The following is a 22799-nucleotide window of genomic DNA, read 5'->3' on the forward strand; positions in this document are numbered from 1 at the left end:
GGATAACATTCCCAAAGAGAAGTCTGTATTGCTACTACTCACCCAGTGCCTAGAACCAATAAGAGCTTTAAATTAAAACAAGAGAAACAGAAAACAGTCCGATAAAGAGTTTGTTTGCTGGAATATTACTTGTTAACTCATCATATTTGTTAATAACAAAAGGGACCATGATTTCAGGCCCCAGCGTTGAGCTAGTAATCATCTACATCCTACCGCTGCCACAGGACTAGGACTAAATTAATCCATCAGTGTTTTACAGAAGCTCCAAGTCCTCCAAGAGGATGAGCTCTATCGTCCTATCGTCCCTGCTTATTTTGGGTTTTCACCAAATTTAAAGATCGAAAGTGACTTACTTACCACAGAAGGTAAGGATGAGATGGGAGCCACAGCACAAATAGTTTCATTTGGATGCTTCACAGACCTATGAACAAGAAGAAAATATGGAGGATCCTGAGATGCTCACTAAAGAGCAATGATAATTACAAGAACCCTGGAATTCAAAAGCAGAGATTTGCAGGCATCTTCTTTAGTCAGTTACAAGATGCCATGTGCCCGAAAGGGTGCTTGTCATTGTACACACCTCTATGAAAGAAAGTACTTGCATACTGGTCTGAGAGGGTCACTCCATTTCCACTCATCTCCTTATTAAAAATGAGGTGTAATACAGTGTAAGAGATATTACGTTGTAGAGCTGCTGTTTTTCAGGCAAACAGTAAAAAACAAAAATGCTTGTCATGTTTCTCCAAATCCTCAGAATACACAATGAATTTTGTTTAGATTACTAACCTCTCCACAATCACACTGATGCTGGGTTCCTTGGATCTTTCTGATTTTACCAGGTGAAGAGACCCATCGGTGCACAACACCAGAACCTGCACTTTGGAGGTGGCCACGAACTGTGGGAATGGGTATTCCTTGGGGTTTTCACAATTTATCATGAAGTGAAGACTTTTGCATAAACACCCTTCGGGGAGGGAGACCACAGCAAGTAGGAATCCTAGGAAAAGCAAATGCCCACAGCCTGGTTAAAAAAGAGTTTGCATAGAGGCGGAAGATTTTTTCTCCATAAGAGAACCAGGATAAGTTTCATGTAGAAGGCAGTGGTTGAGTTAAATCTTGAAGGAAGTATGCAGATAGGTCCTGATTAATGTAAGATTAAATAATGTGAATTTTGATTTAGTGTGAATTATAAAATGACATCAGGTCGCATGTAATGTGAGCCAAAGATATGAGAGGCATGCCTACAGGCAAGTCAGGGTAGATTAGGTAGGAAAGAAACATGCATAACCAATCTTAAGAGAGCTATTAGGACTAAAGAAGGGGTGGTGCTGATAGAATAAAGAGCAACCTCCTTCATCAATCAATCAGTAAATAAGAATTTATTAAGTACCTCCTATGTGTCAGGTGCTGAACCACACACTACAGACAAAAATGAAACCATTCCTGCTCTTAAGGAGTTTGTATTCTACCAAGGGAGAAAACATGTACATCTATAAGGATATACAGAATACAAATTTTTTTAAAAAGGTAACTTAGGGCAGGAAAGAACTAGCAATTGGGAGAATCAGGATAAGCTTCATGTAAAACAGAGGTTCTCAAAGTGGGCAATACCATGCTGGAACGATCCGGGGGGCAGTAGTAACCTCTGGTGCAATTTAGGGAGGTTAAATGAAAATAAGGGGGCGGTAGAAGTATAAGGAAAGAAGAGAAGATAAGAAAAATTTGAAAAACCATTCACACATGTTTCATCTGTTGTGCAACAGAGTTAAAGTCATAGTGATTTAATTATTTTCCAAATAAACACACAAAATGCAAGTTATTACCAATCAGTGGTCTACTCTGCCAACAGGTTGCACATTGTCAGAAAGTCTAGCATGTGTGTATAATGACTTGTTTACAATATACTATGATATTATACAATTACATGATGCAATATTGTATCATCAAAATTTCAACGCAGGAAAAAGCCCACAAATTTTCAACAAATGATTAAATTTAAGATGCATTATTTTTAAAAAGAAAATTTTATATATTTTTTGAAATGATGCAATTTTTAAAAAAAATCATTAAAGGGTTGAAGAAAAGTAGATTTCTGGGAGGGGGGCTGCTGAATAATTATTCTTTTGAAAAGGGGGCAGTAGGTTAAATAAATTTGGGAACCTCTGATGTAGAAGAAGGCAATGCTTGAACTAAGTCTTGAAGGAAATATAGATAGGTCCTAATTAATGCAAGTTTTAATAATTTGAAATTTTTCATTCCCCAATCAATAAATGATCAAAGGATATGAATACACAGTTCTCAGATGAAGAAATTAAAGCTATCTATAGTCATATGAAAAAATGCTCTAAATCACTATTGATTAGAGAAATGCGAATCAAAACAACTCTGAGGTACCATATCACACCTACCAGATTGGCTAACATGACAAAACAGGAAAATGATAAATGTTGGAGAAGATGTGGGAAAATTGGAACACTAATGCATCGTTGGTGGAGTTGTGAACTGATCCAACCATTTTGGAGAGCAATTTGGAACTTTGCCCAAAGAGCTATAAAATTTTGACCCTGTAATAGCATTTCTAGGGCTGTATCCCAGAGAGACCATACAAATGGGAAAAGGACCCAATGTACAAAAATATTTATAGCAGCTCTTTATATGGTGGCAAAGAATTGGAAACTGAGGGGACGCCCATCAATTGGGGAATGGCTGAACAAACTGTGGTATATGAATGTAATGGAAAACTATTGTGCTATAAGAAATGATGAGCAGGCAGACTTCAGAAAAACCTGGAAAGACTTGTATGGACTGATGCTGAGTTGAAGTGAGCAGAACCAAGAGGACTTTGTACACAATAACAGCCACATTATGCGATGACTAATATTGTTAAACTGAACCCTTCTCAGCATTACAAGGATCTAAGCCATCTCCAGAGGCCTCAGGATGGAAAATGCTGTCCACATCCAAAGAAAGAACTATGGAGTTTGAATGCAGATCAAGCATACTATTTGCTATTTTTTTCTTCTGTTGTGTTTTGTTTCCTCTTTCTGGTGGTTCCTCCTATAGGTTCTAATTCTTCCTTACAACGTCACTAATGTGAAAATATGTTTAATAGGAATGTGTATGTATAGCCTATATCAGATTGCATGATGTCTTGGGGAGGGAGGGAGAGAAAAATTTAAAACTCAAAAGCTTATGGAAGTGATTGTTGATGAATCAAAATAAATTAAAAAATAATTCGAAATTTGATTTAGTGTGAATTACAAAATGAAACCAGGTAGCATGTAATATGACCCAAAATTCAATTAATGAGATACCTGCAAACTAGTTGAGGTTTTAACATGCCAACATATCTTCTGTATACACGTGTCTTTCATCATGTGTGAGTGTGACATGCTGTGCACCATAGTACTAAGACTTGTATGAATTTTTTAAAAAAGAACCCTTAACAAAATGGGCAAAAAACCAAAAATACTCCGGATGGAAACATTGCCAGTACAAAAAAAGGAGAGGGTTGTTATTACATTAGAACAAAAAAAACCTGACATTATTGAATGGCATAAGTATGGTTATAATAACTCTAAAATAGACTGATATGGCAGAATGCCTAAATCTATGGTACAGAATATTATAAAACATGCAGGTGAGAAAAAGGAAAAGTTACATCCATTTTTTTTTGGTTTGCAAACAACGATAAGGAAGAGTAGTGTTAATATTCTTTCCCCATTCTAATCCATCCTTCACAAAACTGGTAAAGCCATCTTCCTAAAGCAAAGAAGGTTTGACCATGTCACTCCTCCCTATTCAATAAACTCCCTATCATTTCCAGGTTATAAAATCTTCTGCCTGGTGTTCAAAGTTCTTCATAACTTGGCCCTCTCCCACCTTCCCAGTCTTCCTACACTTAACTGCCTTCACTGTACTCTGAGATCCAGTGAAACAGGCCTCCTAGCTGTCCTCAAATAAGAAACTCCATCTCCCAATTTCATGCATTTTTACAGGCTGTGCATTACTCCTGGAATTCTCTCCCTCCTTATCTCTACCTCCTGACTTCCCTGGGCTTCAGATCCCAGCTGAAATCTCACTTTCTACAGGAAGCTTTTTTCAATCCCCCTTAATTTTAGTGCCTTACCACTGTTGATTATTTCCAATTTAGCCCATTTATAGGTGGTTTGTACATAATTGGTTGCATGCTGTCTCCATCATTAGACTGTGAACTCCCTGACAGCAAGGCCTGTGTCTTGCCTTTCTTTGTATCTCCAGTGTTTAGCACAGTGACTGACACATAGTAGGTACTTAATAAATGTTTAGGGACCGACTGACTAATAATGATGGAAATGTGGTATCTTTTTGCTAGATGGTTTGAAGATCACAATTTTTTAAAAAACTTATTCCTTCTTAGCAGAGCACATCTACTCAAACAAAAGCTTCACAGCGTTGAGTATTCAAGTTTTACATTATAGGCGGTGAAATAAAATGAAAAGTACATAGTGAAGAAATTTTTACTGCAAGTGGTAGTTGGTACATTAAAAACTGAATTCATTGGCATAATGTTAAAATTACTGGAGAAATGGCTAGTGCAGACGAGGATGTGACAGCTAAATATCCTGATGTTTTAAAGAAAATAATCAAAGAAAGCAGACGCATGACTAACACATTTTTAATGTGGATGAGATGAACTTATTCTGAAAAGGAGGCCTTCCAGAGCTTACGTTTCCAAGAAAGAAAAAACTCAACCTGAATTTAATGTCCAAGGATCATCTGACCATTGTTTTCAGAGCTAATACTGAAGGGAATTATATATTAAAGCTGATGCTTATTAGTTTCCAAATCCTCTTGCTCAGAGAGGTGAGGCTACAACCATCCATTGCTTCTAAGTTCTTTGGTGGTCAAATAAGAAAACTGGGTGACTAATGTTTTCACAGACTGGTTTTCAAGTTATTTTACCATAGCTGTTGAAGAACATTCCAAGGATAACAATGTGGCACTTAAAACATTACTGATTTTAGAAAATGCTCTATGTCAGGGATCAGCAAATTATGCATGACCTGAAGGCCAAATCTGGCCTGACCTCTGCTTTCCTACATCTAGCAAGTAAAGAATGGTTTTTGCATTTTAAAGTGAAGTTTTACTATATCTTAAAATGTAAAAACCATTCTTAGCTGGGAGCATACAAAAAAAAGGAGCTGAGGCAAGACTTAGTCTCCAGACCATAATATGGCCAACCCCTCTATCCTCAGGTCACCCATCTACACTTGGTTCATTTCGTGAAAACGTTGGCATGCAAATTCTTTGAAAAGTGGATAAACCTCTCAGTACCCATCAATGCATGTTTGAAGATTTAAAGAAAAAGAAAACAGTTCATTCTATGCAGCTAAATATTTTAAATGAATTTTGATATTTTCACTATAATGATATTTGTATCATATTGTCTGTGCAGGCTTATCTTTAAGTACAATATTCAGTAAGTAAAAAAATAGTAATAATTTTGCTTTCTATAGACTCATTACTTTGCTATAAATTTGAATCAGAAATACATATTTTCTTATCTTTCACTATTACATTACATTAATAGATAAACTTATTTTTTAAACCTTCATTGTATATTTCCATTGGGCTAGAATCAATTGCCATATTTTACATATGATCATGACTGTGAATAGTGTGAGTTCAAATAATGCTATGACTTCATGGGATTCATTCACACTAATGGGGACCTAGCTGTAAGGGATTCTATGAGGAAGAAAAGCATTCCAGGCATGGGTGAAGACAGGTTATACAAAGGCACTGAGGTGGGATATGGAATGGCATGCATGAGGAATAGCAAGGCAGGTTTGATTAGACCATAGCATGCGGGAAGGGGATTAATGTATAATGGGGCTGGTAAGTTAGGTTGGAAGTAGGTTCTGAAGAATTTTAAATGGCAAACAAAGGAGTTTATATTTTATAGAGGCAACAGGGAACCACTGCAATTTATTGAATAAGAAAATGACAATGGACAGACCTGTACTTATGAAAAATAACTTTTTAAATTTTTTTCAAAAAGAAAAAATCTGCTGTCTCCCTTTCTACTCCCCCCACCGTCTTGAGAAAAAAAAAAAGAAAAACAAAATTTCTATTATAAACATGTATAATTAAGCCATATCCAATATAGATGTGCTTATGTGTATGTGTATATTTGTGTCTCACTCTGTACTCTGTCTTGCTATTAGGAGGTGGGTGGCATTTTTTTTTATCATTAGTCCTCTGGAATCTCAGTCACTCATTACCCTGATCAGAGTTCCTAAGTCTTTATTTGTTTACTTTTTTGCTTTTTGGTGAGGCAATTGGGGTTAAGTGACTTGCCCAGGGTCACACAGCTAGTAAGTGTCAAGTGTTTGGTCTGAGGCCTGATTTGAACTCAGGTCCTCCTGACTTCAAGGCCAGTGCTCTATCCACTGTGCCACCTAGCTGCCCCTAATATCAAGATTTTTAATCACAGGAGTAGAACATCTATGGGTGATGATGAGGTCTAGGCTATGGTTATCTCGATGTATGGCATAGGAAGAGATTAAGGAACTGAGAGGTTAAGATGTTTGAAGGTGCATCAACCTGTATGTTGACATCTTCTAGTATAAAGGTAGGAATTGGGAGGGAGGAAGACAGTGAGTCAGGTACTGAACTCCTTGAGAATAGAGACTGTTGGGGCAGCTAGGTGGCACAGTGAATCGAGCATCGGCCCTGAAGTCAGGAGGACCTGAGTTCAAATCCGCCTCAGATTAAACACTTGACACTTACTAGCTGTGTGATCTTGGGCAAGTCACTTAACTCCAATTACCAAAAAAAAAAAAAAGAATGGAGACTGTTCCTCAACTAACATATGATAATTTTCAAAGGCAGAAATCCAAGCTATCAACAACCAAGTATATGAAAAAATGTTTCAAATAACTAATAATTAGAGAAATGTAAATTAAAGCAACTCTAAGATTTCACCTCATACTCAACAGAATGGAAAAGTTGACAAAAAGGGAAAATGACAAATGTTAGAGGGGCTGTGAGAAAACAGGCACATTAATGTACTTTCGTGGAGCTATGCATTAATCCAAGCATTCTGGAAAGCAGTTGGGAACTAAGCACTCAAAAAATGACTAAACTGTGCATACTCTTTTACCCAGTAATACCAATACTAGGTATATACCCCAAAGAGAGAGGAAAAGGACTCAAACATACAAAAGCATTTATAGGAGCTTTTTTTATAGTGACAAAAAAACCCTAGAAAATAAGGGGGTAAACATCTATTGGAGAATGGTGGAACAAATCATGGGATGTGAATTGTAATGGAATAATACTAGTGTATCTTAAGATGTGCTGAAAGGAACAGTTTCAGAGAAACCTGGAAAGAGTCATATGAACTAATGCAGGATGGACGGAGCAAAATTAGGAAAACCATTCATACAGTAATAACAGCATTGCAAAGACAAATAACTTTGAAAGCCAGAAGAACTCTGATCCATGCAACGTGGACCAATTCCAAAAGGCAAAGATAAAACATGAAACCTGCTTCTTGATAGAGAGGACAGACTCATGATTCAGAATGAGACACTGGTTTATGTGGGAATTTGTTATGTTTAACCATGCATGTTTGTTACAGAGGTTTTTTTTTCTTTTTTTCATTTGGAGGGGTGGGATGGGAGAGAGAAAATAAATGATTGTTCACTTTAAAAAGTAAAATAAAATTACATTTAAGAAGGAGGAGCTTGGAGGCCCTTTGATAACAGCCACCATAAACTGAATTGAGAGGTAAATTTTATTAACAGTTAACACTGACATAGTGATATAAGTGATATAATTTTAAAATTTTAAAATTTATTTTAAACTTAAATACAAAATGAAAAAAGAAAAAAAACATTGCCATGTACTCAGCAGAACATAAGAGAGGATTCAATATAAAACAACAAATGTCCATTTCAAGAAAACCTATATAATAAATACTACACATTGTTTTCCAAGCTGCCCAGCTTTTCTTTGCTTCCTTGTAACGTTTTATTTTCTGCTGTGCACTTTTTACTTAATTTTTTTTCTCCTTCCTCTCCCCTATCCCTCCAGTTCTCTCCCCCACCCCCCGGGGCTACAATACACAGATCTCTCTTTCTCTCTCTCTCAACATACACATACATGTATACATACACACACGTAAACATATCTATATGTACACATATACATTCATACACATATATGTAAGGCCATACTATGCTTATTTCCTCCTATCATTTATTTCTCTGAAGGTGGATACATCTTCCTTTATAAGTTCAAATCTTTCCATGTTTTTCTAAATCAACCAGTTCATCATTTCCTATACCACACCAATATTCCAACCCAATCACATCCTATCTGAGAGACTGTCTATAAAAGATTTTTCCTAATTTTCTGCATTCCTTCTATTCTTGGCTGTATAGGTTTTATTTATACAAGAAAATTTTAATTTAAAATAATCAAAATTATCCATATTACACTTCAACAATACTCTCATCTTATAATATAGTATAAGGTCTGATATTACTAAATCTGCTTCCCTTACATCTTTTTGCTTTGGTTTCTTTGAAGTTCCTGACCTTTTGTTCTTCCAAATGAACTTTGTTATTATTTTTTCTAACTCAGGAAGATAATTTTTTAGTAATTTAATTTGGATGGCATTAAATAGATTAGCTAGGTTAAATTGTCATTTTTTTAAAATTATATTGGCTTTACTTACCCATGAACAATAAATATTACTTCAATTATTTATATCTAACTTTGTATAGAAAGTGTTTTATTTTCATGTTCATATAGTTCCTGTGTCTGTTTTGGCAAGCACACTCTCAGGTATTTTATACTGTCTAGTTACTTTAAATAATCTAAAACAATATTAAATAATATTGCTGACACATAGTGTAGTTGCCCAAATTTTCTCTTTTGATTAAATCTATTTTAGCTTTAACTTTGTCTGAGATTATGATTACTACCCTTACTTTTTTTACATAAGAAATTGTACTCCTGGTCTTTATTTTATCTTTGTGTATTTCTTTCATTTTTATAGTATTTTCTGAAAGCAACATGTTGTTGAATTCAAAATTTTAAGTCTGCTTTCAGTTTTCATTTTATGGGTAAATTCATCCCATTCACATTCTAAGCTACAGTGATATAAGGTTTGTAAAGTGCTTTACATATTTCATTTCCTCCTCACAACAACCCTATGAAGTAGGTACTATTATCTCCATTTTCCAGATTAGAAGAATGAGGCAGACATGGGTAAAGTGACTTGTCTTGGGTCAAACAGCCAGTAAGTATCTGTGGTAGGATTTGAATTCAGGTCTTGTTAGCTCCAAGTCCATCACTCTATCCACCATACCACACTGTTGCCCCAAACTTAATAGGGTGAACTTCAAATGGGGAGAGATTGCTGAGTGATGGGATCCAAGGGAAAATTGAGAAGGAATAGTCTAATGCTCTCTTCAGAAGCAGTATGATGAGTGAAGAAAGGTATGAAAGGAAGTGCTATTGAGGATGGCCAGGAGTGCGGTATCATCTTGTAGAAGACAGATCTCTGAGTATTAGAAGATGGAAGAGTATTAGAAGAAGTAAGAGGAAAAGATACAAAATGGAGGAAAGGCTGTTAGTTTTGGAATAGAAATTTCAGAGAACAAAATTTCAGAGGGCAGGCAGAGAAGAAATAGGATATGGATATAGGAAATAGGATATAGAGTTGAAGAGGAAAAAGATAAAAGAAAGGAAGTAGGGGTTAAGGATGGGGGTGATTAAGCATCATATGATCTTTGGGAGTAGAAGGGGACTGGAAATGACTCTTTGGAAGATGGCAGAAGTATTAGAGAACACTACTCTATTTTATGGTAATTGAGTCTTCTTTCCCTTTCATATACTGATGCCCCTTTTTAATATGTCCTAATCATTTCTGAATCCATTGGCTATTACCTTAAAACAGATGACAATCGTTAAGCAAGATTTATAAAAAATCATGACTGAAAGCTTATTTGACATTGCTTTCCCATAGTCACCCACTTCTCTAATGAGGGGGGATGATGTAAGACCACTACTTTATCAAGACAACCCTAAACACATGTATTCTGCTTTAAATAATATTTTATTTTTCCAAATATATGTAAAAACAATTTTTAATATTAATTTAAAAAATTCTGAGTTCCAAATTCTCTCTATCTTTCTCTCTTCTCCCTCCTTCCTGAGACAGCAAGCAATTTGATATGGGTTATTCATTCAATTGTGCAAAATATATTTCCATATTAGTCAAAGACATGTATTCTAGCAGCTAGCAAAGAACTTCCATATAGGTGCTTGATAAATATTTGCTGAATGGCTCAGGATGGTAGCAACAAAAAACAGATATTGTGGAAAGAAGGTTGGATTTAGAATCAGAAGACCTCAGTTCCAATTTTGTTTCTATTACTTACTACCTGCACTGTCATCTTAGACAAGTCATTTTATTCTCTGGGTCTCAGGGCCCCCTTCTACCTACAAATCTGTAAACCTGTGATCTTAATAAAGGTCTCCTTCCATCTGAGCTAGCATGCAGAAGCTTTCTGTAATTTTTAAAACTACTCAGAAGATCTTTTCATTTTGAGACATTTTCACATATCACCATTGCAAATATCACTCAGAGCCTAACAAGAGTCTGCTTACTTAGATAATAGGATGAAATCAGGTGACTCACCTTGGGCTCTATCCCACAATGTAATTACTCCATCCTCACAAGCCAGTACTAGGTAAGATGTGCAGGGGCTGATGGCTGATTTGGTAATTGGTGCTGCAGCTGGCCACACTCCATCAGGCTTCTGATCAGGGTCTAATGGAAGAGATTCTCCATTCACTTCAGACCTCCCTTACCAACAGTTTCTCCCATTTTTCAGTCCTTGTATGTTAAATTTTCAAAATTCAGCATTCTAGAACTTGTTCTGAGTCTAGGTAACCCAAACACATAGTCCCAAACTAGGAGTATTAACTGGAAATAATGAAAAAGTAGATACCAAGTGATGGGGGCAGTAGGGATCTGATGAGAATAAAGTTATCAAAAGTTTGGGTATCTTTCACAGCTCACTTTCTTTGACAATCTCTCAAGAATGACCCTGCTTTTCTTTGGTCACTTCCATGGAGGCTTGGCCCAATGCCCACACCACTTGTGCCTTCTGAATAGATGGAGGGAATGGAAGAGTTTCTTTAGAAGAATCTCCACCAGCTAGTGTAAGAGATGGTGCAAGAAGAACGGGGCTCTGTGAATCAACCTTGTTAAGTGGTCTTAGCTTTAAGAAATAGCTCATCCTGCCATCCACCAGGAAACCAGGGCCTACTTGACATCCTGCCATCTATCCTGCCACTGACCCACTCAGGTCCAAAGAGCTTCCTAGAGGGTTAATCTACTCAGCTTTGGAATTCTGCCTGAGGGCTCAGCTGTCCTGATTGGTCAATGACTGAAAATTCCCCTAACTACCCTACCCCAGATGAGGCTTTACATCCTATCCAATCATCCACCAGAGCCTTCCTCAGGCATTCTGCTGTTTACCTTGATATACAAATGTAATGCCCCACCTAACTCCTTGTCTCCGAAAATACCAAAAATTAAATCAATACCACCTACTTTTCCTGAAAAGGGTGACAAGCAGCTGCCCTATGGCAAGACTCATAATCCCTGTGACTCCCCAGGTCCACACTCCCTTCTCTGTCCACAATTCCCCATGTGCTGTTGTTGTTTGTCCTTCATTTTCGAAGGAGATCAGTTACATCAAGGGTGATGTCTTTATTTGCATATCAGTTTGATTTACATGAGGCAGAATTGTACAGTCTCAGTCTCTCTTCCAGAATCATCAAAGTCCAGCAGCAAGAAAAAAATCAAAATGACTGGTGATAGCCTGGGATGCAGTGGATGACCTTGGCATCTTTGATGTCTAACCAAGGTCTAAGTGCCCCACAATGCTGCCTTCAGCAGCCTTCATGGTCACTGGAACAAATTGTTCTTATCTATCCATTCTGCTAGGGGAAGTCTTCATATACTCTGAGTGGACATATCCCTAAATCACCAATGGGTTTGAGGTCTGTCAGTTATGCTCAAGCTGATTTAGTCTGCATGCTGAGATGGTTTTACCAGGGTGTGGCCGCTGCATATGCTGCCTATTCTTGGAGTCACCAGTGAGAGCTGGGTGACAGGTGGACACCAAAGGTGGATGAGCAGCCCTGAAAAGGGCTCAGCAAACCCTCACAGCAGCCAGAAGTGCTAGTCCTCCCTGAAAACCTCTCCTATTAGAATGCAATCTTCTCTAGGGCAACTGATTGTCTCACTTTGGTTTTTGTACTCCTTGCCTATCATATATAGTAGGCCCTTAATAAATGCTTTTTAATTCACAATGATCCAGAACCTAAGTCATTCCATATTTCTAGAACATGCTCTACCCAGCTCTACCCATAGGTGGCCCTAATCACAGTTCCTAAAACTCCTCTAGGAAACACTGGAAGTTAAACTTCTAATAAGCCACTGAAATTCAAGGAGAAATTGATTTAGATTTAAGGAAGTTTCCTCTCAGCAGCAAATTATCATACCAATTTTCTCTTTCTCTTTCTCCTTCTCCTTCTCTTTCTCTTTCTCCTTCTCCTTCTCTTTCTCCTTCTCCTTTTCCTTCTCTTTCTCTTTGTCTCTTGGAGGTTGGACAAGTGAATAGAGGAAGAAATTATGACTTCCAGGCCAGTGTATACCCAGAGCACAGGCCACACCTGAGAAATGAAGATGGGAAAAGGTGTCAGACAAAGATGTGAAGCTGGATGGCAGATAAGTTGTTACCTTTATTTAAAATCAGTGGTAGCTCATTCTAACAAACACTGCCTATTCTGCTTATCAAGATGAGCCAGATGGTATCTTGGGTACCCAAGCATGAACTCTCTCTGGTGGAATACTCTGACCTTGTTGTTCAGTTTGTTGGGCATTACTGGACTTCATGTTGCTCTTGAGCCTTCCTACTATGTAATTCCCAAGGGATATATATTTTGGATTAATTTTTCTCAAAATATTTTCACCTGCATGTTTTCAATTTGGGCCTTATCTCCGGAATTTACATCCTTTTCTAGGTTTGGAAAGCATAGTATGTGGTAGCATATTGCTATGACACCCTATCTCTCTATGAGACCTGATGTTGAATCTCAAGCTCTGAAGTCGCATTCCTTTTTCTTCTTATACCAAAGAGACAATGAGAGATGCCTGCTCTCTTTTATAGAGGCACTGAGGTAAGATTTTGGCACGAGACATAATCTCCTTATTAGGATGGACAAAGGGTTAACTTGGAAAGGGAGCCTCCAAAACAGCTGGTAGTTCATTAGTGATACAAACACATGACAAGGTTAAGAACATATGAAAAGAACAAATGAGGAGGACCAAGTAGAACAGATTAAGTCAGTACTGTACCATGCCCTGCCCAGGCTACATGTTCATCCTTTTATGGGTGGGAAGCATGAAATATTCTATCAAAAAGCAGGTACACAGATATGTACATAATTGTTATGCTAAGCAACCAGCAGGATGTTTTAGAATTATGGAGAAATTACATGTAACTGTTTTTATCTAATCAGAAGCTGTAGAATTTTTATGTTAATTCTGAGGTTTTGACCCAAAAAAGCAGAGTGTATATCACAAGGTATTCATTCCTGAACAGGGAGCTCATTCTTGAACACCTTTCAAGGAATACAATGAACAAAGGTGAACTTGGTCAATAAAGCTTTACAATCTATAAGCTGTGCTTCTCAGGGAAATCTTTATATAGAACTGATCAGCAACAGCAGGAACTGATAAAGGATCTTGAGTATCTATCTGAAACCAATTTGGTAGAGCTTGAGCTTTATACAAATAAAATCAGATATAAATAATTGGAGAAATATTTATTGTTCATGGATAGACCAAGCCAATACAATAAAAATGTTAATTCTACCTAAACTAACCTACTTATTCAATGCCATCCCAATTAAACTACCAAAAAATTATTCTTTTGGGCTAGAAAAGATAATAACCAAATTCATTTGAAAGAACAAAAGCTCAAGAAAATCAAAAGCATTAGTGAAAATAAAATATAAGTGAAGGAGATCTAGCAGTACCAGATCTTAAACTATATCATAATGTGGTAATTATCAAAACTATCTGGTACTGGCTAAAAAACAGAATGGTGGATCAGTAGAATAGAGTAGGTATACAATACACAGCAGCAAATGACAATAGTAACTTCATGCTTGATAAACACAAAGCTCTAAGCTTTTGGAATAAGAACTCACTATTTGGTAAAAATTGCTGGGAAAATTGGAAGGCAATCTGGCAGAAACTAGGTATAGACCAATATCTTACACTGTTTACTAAGATAAGGTCAAAATGGATACATGACCTAGACATAAAGGGAGATATCATAAGTAAATTAGAGAAACATGGGATACATTATCTATCAGATTTATAGATAAGTGAAGAATTTATAAACAAATAAGAGATAGCATTGTGGGATGTAAAATGGATAATTTTGATTACATTAAATTAAAAAGATTTTGTGCAAATAAAACCAATGTAGCCAAGGTTAAAAAGAAAACAGAATATTGCGAAAAAATTTTATAGCCAGTTTTTCATATAAAGGCCTTATATCTCAAATTTTATAGAGAACTGAGTCAAATTTATAAGAATGAGTCATTCTCCAATTGATAAATGGTCAAATGATATGAACAGGCAGTTTTTGTTTTTGTTTTTGCTAGGCAATGGGGGTTAAGTGAATTGCCCAAGGTCACACAGCTAGTAAGTGTCAAGTGTCTGAGGCCAGTTTTGAACTCAGGTCCTCCTGACTCCAAGGCTGGAGCTCTATCCTCTGCATCACCTAGCTGCCCCACAGGCAGTTTTTAGAAGAAGAAATCAAAGCTATATATTCATATTAAAATGCTCTAAATAATTTCTATTAGAGAAATGCAAATTAAAACAACTCTAAGATACTGTCCCACCCTTATCAGATTGACTAAAACAATAGAAGCCAATGACAATGCTAGAGGGGATGTGGCAAAACTGAGACATTAATACACTGTTGGTGGAATCCTTAACTGATCCAACCATTTTAGGGAGCAATTTGATATTATGCCCAAAGAATTACAGAACTGTGCCTACCCTTTGACCTAGCAATACCACTATTAGGTCTGTTTCCCAACTTGATTGGGGAGAAAGGAAAAGAACCTATATCTTCTAAAATATTGATGACAGCCTATCTTCTTTTTTCTTACACCTTTTCTCTCACCAAAAATGAGCCCTCAAAGAAAATTTTTAATCAAGTATTTGATCATTCTCTAAAGTGGAATCCATACCTTCAGAATATGAACTACAATCTAGCTTTAGAGGCAGCTGACTGAAGTCAACTTGTAATAATAATAAAAATAAATTTATTATAATTTACAACAGGCCAGCCTCACAGCGGGCCAGGGTCTCCCATTGCATCTTGAGCTATCTCCAGTCTTTCTGATGAATATCTGGCCACTGGACCCAGATGGCTCTGGAGAAGAAAGTGAGGCTGGTGACCTGCACAGCCCTCCCTCACTCAAATCAAAGTCAAATGCAAATCATGTCATCATCTCCCTGATGTCATAGTCTTCTTCGAGAATGAAAGACAAGCGCAACAACAAATAGTATTATTATTCTCATTTTGCAAACTGGGGTAACATTAGGAAATTAAGGAATATGAGGAATTAAGACTTTGATAGCTAGAAATTAATTGCTCAAGTCACAGATAGCTAGTAAATGTAGGAGTACTTAAACACAAGTCCAGTCACTCCAATGCTCTCTCTTCTACAACTTGCTGCTTCTCACTGGGTCCTACTCTTTTCATTATTCTGAGAGAATGTGATCAATACTTGCTCTCCAAAAGAGGCACTCAGGCCGAATTTAAACCCATAATCCCTTGCTTTAGAGACAAATTATCTCATAACTCAAGGGTTTTTTTCCCTTTATGTTTAATAGATTCTTTGATCTGAATTCACAAAGCTAAATAGGCACTTTTGAGCCTCCCCTCCCCCCCACCCCAATTGATAATTCAACGCCATCACTGATGAACCTTTGACTCTTATACCCACTTTACTTTCTCCTCTCCTTTTCAAGATAGGAAAGCACTTGCAATATTCAGCCAAGATGCTGGGGCTACAAATATCATATAAAATCTCTTTACAGTGACTTGATTTAGTGATTTCTCAAAGTAGCAACTTCTATAAAATAATCATCCACTTTTAATTTACCTGAGGGAACCTTGGTTTCAGTAGGCAACATAAGTATATGTCCAGGAAGGAGAAAATGGAACACTGCAACACTAGGAGAGAAACAGATACAATGAGCTATGGGAGACGACCTGGCAAGGACAGAATCTTCTTGTTTAGGCATAGGGATGGATGATGAATGGGAGAGACTTCAAGGTTCTATCTAGGGATGTGAGGGCTAAGCAAATTACATGGTGTACCTTGGGGATGACAGGGAAATTTATGAGCTGATTCGTACATATACATATTAGTTTCAGCTGTCAGTCACCCATATTGAAGGTGTCAAAAGGTATTCCCTTTTGCAGAGAAGTTCTCTACACCCTTAGAAAGAACGCCTACATTATAGAAGGAATTGATTTTGAAACATCTTTTTCTCCTTTGGATTAATTCAAACTCATTCTTGTTCCAATTCAGGAGACACCTGCAATCTTAGTTATGGCTCAGCCCTGTGGGCTGACATCCTGAATATACCAGGGGAAAAATTCAAATTCAAGGTGTTTATTATAGTAGCATGGAAAGACTTCATTTCAAATATGAAAATTAAAGTAATTGTGTGATCTAGTTGTTTGAGCACTAGGAGAGTTTTCTGTCAAAGATATGGCAAATGACCTTAGCCAAGACATTTGCCTAAATTTCTTCAACCATAACATGAAATTGTTTTTGTTTGTTTGTTTTGGTATGGACTAGTGACTTCATTTTAACATGAATTTAGTGGTATTAAATTGCTAGTGGCACTGGAAAGTACTTTGAGATCTTTACTTAGTGAGGTAATGGTTAATGAATAAAGCCTCAGGAGAGCTTAGGTCCCCTCCTTAGCCCAAATCATCGGTCCTATCCTAGTTGTAGTTATAGAAACACAGAAAGTCAGTCAATAAACTTTTAAATGCTTTATATGGTCCTCTCTCAGACAGCCTGGAAGAACAGGAACCACTCCTAGGCCAAAGACACTACAAATAGTATAGGCGCTTTGATCTGTTCCATTTCTACCCTGGGCCAGGTCCCCTGTCCTTAGACAACCTGGTGGTCCCTAGGGGTCACTATATTAATGCCAGACTTGCTTAGCCCACTGTAGCTCAGAACTCCCAACCCCACCAGCCATAGTTACCTTCCCCCAAATAGGGAACAAAGGAGCATACCCCCACATCCTGTGAAATTCCTTCTACCAATGCTTCTACCTTCTTCTCAATGTCTTCTCATCTTTGTAAATTCTATCATATATACACTCCCTTTTCTCCTGTGGCACTGCCACCAACCTGGTACAGCCCCTCATTATCTCATACTTAGACTGCTGCACTGCCTCAAGTCTCTTCCCAGTCCTGGTCACCCTCTTCTTAGCTATCAAACTGATATTCCTTAAGTGCAGGTCCAACTAGTTCTAACCCTTTCCCCTTTCCCCAAATCCCATTCAGCAAATGCCGGTGGCTCCCTATCACTTCCAGGACAAAATATAAAATTCTCTATTTGGCTTTTAAAGCCCTTCACAACCTGGACTCTTCAGGTCTTTCCGGTCTTGTTACAATTTACCCATCTCCACATATTCTACAATCCAATGACGCTGGCCTCCTTGCTATTCCTCACGCTAGACATTCCATGTGCAGGCATTTTCACTGGCTACTCTCCATGCCTGAGACTCTCTCCCTTCTCTGGCTTCCTTCAAATCTCAGCTAAGGTCCCACCTTCTGCAAGAAGCCTTTCCTGATCTTCCTTAATGCTAATGCCTTCCCTCTGCTGAATATTTCCATTTTACCCTAGCTTTTTTGTACACAGATTTTTGCAATGCTGTGTCTCCCTTTAGACTTCGAGCTCCTTGAGATCAGGGACTATCTTTTACCTTTTCTTGTATCTCCAGCACTTAGCTAGAAATAGTTACTGAGTCCCTTGTTGACTGTGGTTTTAATACTCTCCATCTGCAGTGGGAACTGTTGCCCTTCTGGTGTCCCTCCTTGACACTGGCCCAGGGCAGAGCACAGGTGGCCTGGCAAGGCTCCTCTAAGCCAATCTTCACATTGTTCCTTGAATAGTTTTCCTAAAGCACAGGTCTGACCATATTACTCCCAAGATCTAGATCTAAGACTTTCAGTGGTTCTCCATTATCTGTCAGACACAATATCTGCACCTTAACTTTATATTCATGGCAAAATTTGGCTTTCATCTGCTTTTCTAACATTATTCCATGATTGCCTCACTAATACTCTTTACACTCTAGCCAAGGTGGATTCCATATCCATCCCAATTTTGTCCTGCCTTCAAAGCCCCTCTCACTGCCATCTCCTAAATGATGCATTCCTCAGTTCCCCCAGTTAGAAGATTCTCCCTCTCTTTGAACCTCTCAAGCCACTCCATTTGACCTCTCCAATGCATTTAATCCTTTACTAATAGACACATGTTCTGTCCACCTACTGTAGTGTAAACCCCTTGAGGGAAGGACTTATACTGTCTTTTATCTTTGACTCCATGGCACCCCAGTCAGTGTCTTGTACGTAGTGAGTGTTTAACAAATGCTGGTTGAAATGAATGACATCCTGGATTAATTCCTGCCTAAATTTCTAAGCCATGGAAGATTAGAAATCTTAGTTATACAAAGTTTCTAGAGATTATTAAAACCCTTGTTATTTTTCTTCTCCATCTCACCTTGGACTTTCCTCTGGGCATTCCACATGCAGATACTTTTTAAATAACATTTCAAAGATTGCTGACTGCTGCTCCAATTGGCTATCTTTAATCATGTGGTTTTGCCCAGAGCCCAACCCACTCAAATCTTCTATCTTTTGAAAGACTTCCAGTGGGCTTTTAAATGGAGTACCTGTGTTGAAGAAGAAGAAAAAATTATTTGCACCATCCAACTTTATTTAACAGTTTAAGGACTAGGTTGCCTATATCTACAAATGTAGTCTTTTTTTTTTTTCTTTTACTCTCCCCTCTCTTACCTTTCTCCCTTTCCTTCTTCCTGGCTTTCTAATATTTCTTCCAACACTTCTAGTTTCTCTTGAAACTGCCTTCTACTCAGTCTTAAAAACTCAGATACACTAAGCTCTCTGCTTATACCTCCAACACTCTGTATTCCCCTCTTCTTTGGCATGCAAACACCAATTGTTCTTCTATGTTTCCATATCTCCACTACCTTTATTTACTCTGATCCATCGTTGAACTATCTCCTAAAGTAGATAGTAGATAGAGCCTCATAATGCCTGGCCAGAGACAGAAGTAGTTCACTGCTACTTATTGGACAGAAGGCAAATATTAGTAAAACCCCACATTTCTTCTTTCTTTATATTAATCCATCTTTCTTTTCCTCTCTTCTTACTCTCATAATCTTTGCATCTGCAATACCAGAAATTAAGAAGCTATTCATTTTCTTCTTGGCACTATGCCAACCATCTGAATAGTGTCCTACTATATAGAAAGAAGAAACAAATAGTTATAAATTGAATGTTACTTACCTGTAACTGGTTTGGGTGATTTAAGCTTCATTATTTGAACTGGACCACTTAATTTAATATCTGTTTTCATAGAATGATTTTCCTGTAAGAGAGAATTACAGAGCTTCACAGCAGAAGGCAGAGATCTCAAGAACTACAAGGCACAGGGACATGTGATCCATACCCACCAGCCTGATATAGGAAAGACCCTAAAGGGAAGCTTACATTTTGGAAATCCACCTGGGACTATGCTGAAATACTCCTGTTGGACACAACAAAGGATTCAGAGTTGAACCTACTCTATCTTTTTGTTACTCAGGGCTCAAGCTCATTTTTCATAAGAGTCTTCTCACTGATGGAAATTGACAACTTGATGCTCCATGCCTATGTGAGGGATAGAATTGACAAGAGCTTGGGAGAGAAGAGATGTGAGTTCTTGTGTCTTTAGGCATTAAGAAAGGAAACATGTAACTCCAGGCTTTCTTCAGGGAGAGGTTCTCAGAGGGTGAGAAAGACTTCAGGAAGAAGGCAACATATAGAAAAGCTGGCAGTACCAGCTCAACCACAAGAGAAAGAGAGTCCTCAACCTCATCCAGAGGGAAACCCCCAATTTTTCTAGTGTGGTAAGTTGGGAATAGAGATATGATTGAGGTGCTGGCTCCTCTACATGTTGGCTTCTTCCTCCCTCCAGGGACCTTTACCTGAAGAGAGCCTAGAACTGAATGGAGAGCCTAGAACAAATAACAAATTTGATACTAAAGGTAAGTCTTCAAGTAAATCTGTAAAATACAATCCAAATTTTGGAAATTTTTCTTAAAGCTTTTTTACCATATCTGTAAGATCTGCCGATTCAACGGATTTCTGCAGGAAAAAACAAACAAAAACAAAACAGAAATGTGTTCACCTTTGACATATTATCATTTTGCCCCTTCTAATTTCCCAGTATGGTCCAATAAAATTAGATACTTTGGAGGCCAATAAGTATAATCATTCAACAAACACTTACTGCATACCACCATGTGCACAGCAAGGTGCTAGGGTTTACAAGGATATACAGAGTTACAAGACAGATGGCCTCTGGAGATTATTATGATCTAACTGAGAAGACACGAAACAACAAAATCATAATAAAAGGTAGCACATGATTAAATACCATAGTAGTAGTTGTTGTTGTTTAGTTGTCTTAGCCATGTCTAACTCTCTGTGATCCTATCTGGTGTTTTCCTGTCAAAAGATACTGGAGTGATTTGTTATTTCCCTCTCCAGATCATTTTATACACTGAGGAACTGAGGCAAACAGGTTAAGTGACTTGCCCAGGGTCACACAGCTAATAAGTGTCTTGAGGCCGTAATTGTATTCAGGTCTTCCTGACTCCAGACCCATTGTGCCACCTTGCCGCCCATAGGAATAATGCAAACAGAAAATGTTATAGGAGTCCAGAAGAGGAAGTAATTACTGTGGAGTGGAGTGGTTAGGGAAGTCATGGAGTGGTTATGAAGGAAATGAGACTTGAATTGAGCCCTGAAGGATGGACAGAATTTTGAATAGAAAAAAAAAAAGAGACAAGGCACCACAGGGATGTTGTGGGGAGGGGAGAGAAGAAGGGAGACAGCATGAGTAAAGACTAAAAGGTAAGGATGAACATGGTGCTCAAATGGCAGTGAAGAGAACATCTTGGCTGGAACAGAGGACTGATACTATTGAGTACTAGGAAAAGGGACGATGGTCAGATTTTGAATGGTCCTGAATTCTCAACTAAGCAGTTTGGGCTTCATCCCATAGGTGATGTGAAGCCACTGAAGTTTTTTGAAGAGAGAAGAGCTATTTTAGGAAGTTTAATCTGATAGTTTTAGATAAAATGAATTGGAAGCAGGAGACAGGAGAGATGAGCAAACTAGTAAGAAAGTGACTTAATATGAAGTGAACACAGTTACCTTTGTAATCAGTAAATATTTCAATGGGGTTGCAGATTTTTAGAGGCTGTTTATGGCATTTGTCTACAATAAGAGGACTGCCATTACTCAGCTAGTAGTATCTCAGTACAGAGACTGAATTACTTACAGGGAACAAACCTCTACTCCAAAGCTATATTCCCAAATAGTAAACCAATACATACTTATTGAGCGTCTATTATGTGCAAGTCATTATTCTAGGACCTGGGAGAAATATAAAGAAGCATAAAATATGTTGACTACACTCAAGGATCTTATGATCAAGTTGGGGATGTAAAAAGATAACTGCCAATAAGGGCAGTTGAGGCAGCTAGGTGGCACAGTGAATAGAGCACTGGCCCTGGAGTCAAGAGGACCTGAGTTCAAATCTGGTCTCAGACCAGACACTTGACACTTACTAGCTGTGTGACCCTGGGCAAGTCATTTAACCCCAATTACCTCGACAAAAAACCAAAACAACAATGACAATAAGGGCAGTATATGCCAGTTCCAAAGGAGTGGCACAGTGACTAAATACTATAGGAGTTCAGAAGAAGGAGAGAGAAGGATTTTGGTCACAGAATCACAATAGAGAGATAGTGGAGTTTACTAAGAGGGAGAAGTGTCAGGTCAGATCTATGCTTGAGGAAAATCACTTTGGCAGCTATGTAGCAGATGGGCAGGAAGACAATTAGGGAGCTATTGCAAGAGTCTAGTCGAGTAGTGATGAGGGCCTGACCTAAGGTGGCAGCTGTTTTGGTACTGAGAGGATACTCATGTGAAATACGTTATGGAGGTGGGAACAAGACTTGGCAACTGATTGGGTAGACAGAGCTATACAGTGGGTAAGGCATACAGAGTGAGAAACCACTTTTGTTTCAGACCTAGGAAGACTGGGAAGATAGTGGTGCCTTCAAGAGAAATGGGAAAGTTCAGAAGAGGGGGTGGGTTTGGGGGTAAAAATTAACAAGCTCTGCTTTGGATATACAGAGGGTGAGATGTCAAGAGACACACAGTTTGGAATGGCAATAGGCAATCTGTGTTATGGAATAGAGCTCAGGATGGAGCTATATATGTAGTTCTGAGAGTGATCTGCATAGAAATGATAATTAAGCCCAGGAGGTTCATGAGGAGAAGAGATGTAAGGAATAAAAAATTAGTTGA

General features: G+C 38.0%; 1 protein-coding gene across 1 annotated transcript in view; it reads right to left on the reverse strand.

The window, feature by feature from the left end:
• The window catches only part of LOC110193322 (WD repeat-containing protein 93), a 33373-nt gene that overhangs the window by 8149 nt on the left and 2425 nt on the right, over positions 1–22799 (reverse strand). Inside the window, exons 3-10 of the mRNA XM_078151620.1 lie at positions 20532–20564; positions 19725–19806; positions 18916–19087; positions 16267–16337; positions 12577–12747; positions 10700–10831; positions 787–997; positions 358–421 (exon numbers count right to left, since the gene is read on the reverse strand). Coding sequence (XP_078007746.1) covers positions 358–421; positions 787–997; positions 10700–10831; positions 12577–12747; positions 16267–16337; positions 18916–19087; positions 19725–19806; positions 20532–20564 — 936 coding nt within the window. The remainder of the gene's footprint in view (positions 1–357; positions 422–786; positions 998–10699; positions 10832–12576; positions 12748–16266; positions 16338–18915; positions 19088–19724; positions 19807–20531; positions 20565–22799) is intronic.

This window comes from Phascolarctos cinereus, unplaced genomic scaffold, assembly GCF_003287225.1.
Source record: "Phascolarctos cinereus isolate Bilbo 61053 unplaced genomic scaffold, phaCin_HiC Scaffold_3;HRSCAF=262, whole genome shotgun sequence".
In the NCBI taxonomy this organism is placed as follows: domain Eukaryota; kingdom Metazoa; phylum Chordata; class Mammalia; order Diprotodontia; family Phascolarctidae; genus Phascolarctos; species Phascolarctos cinereus.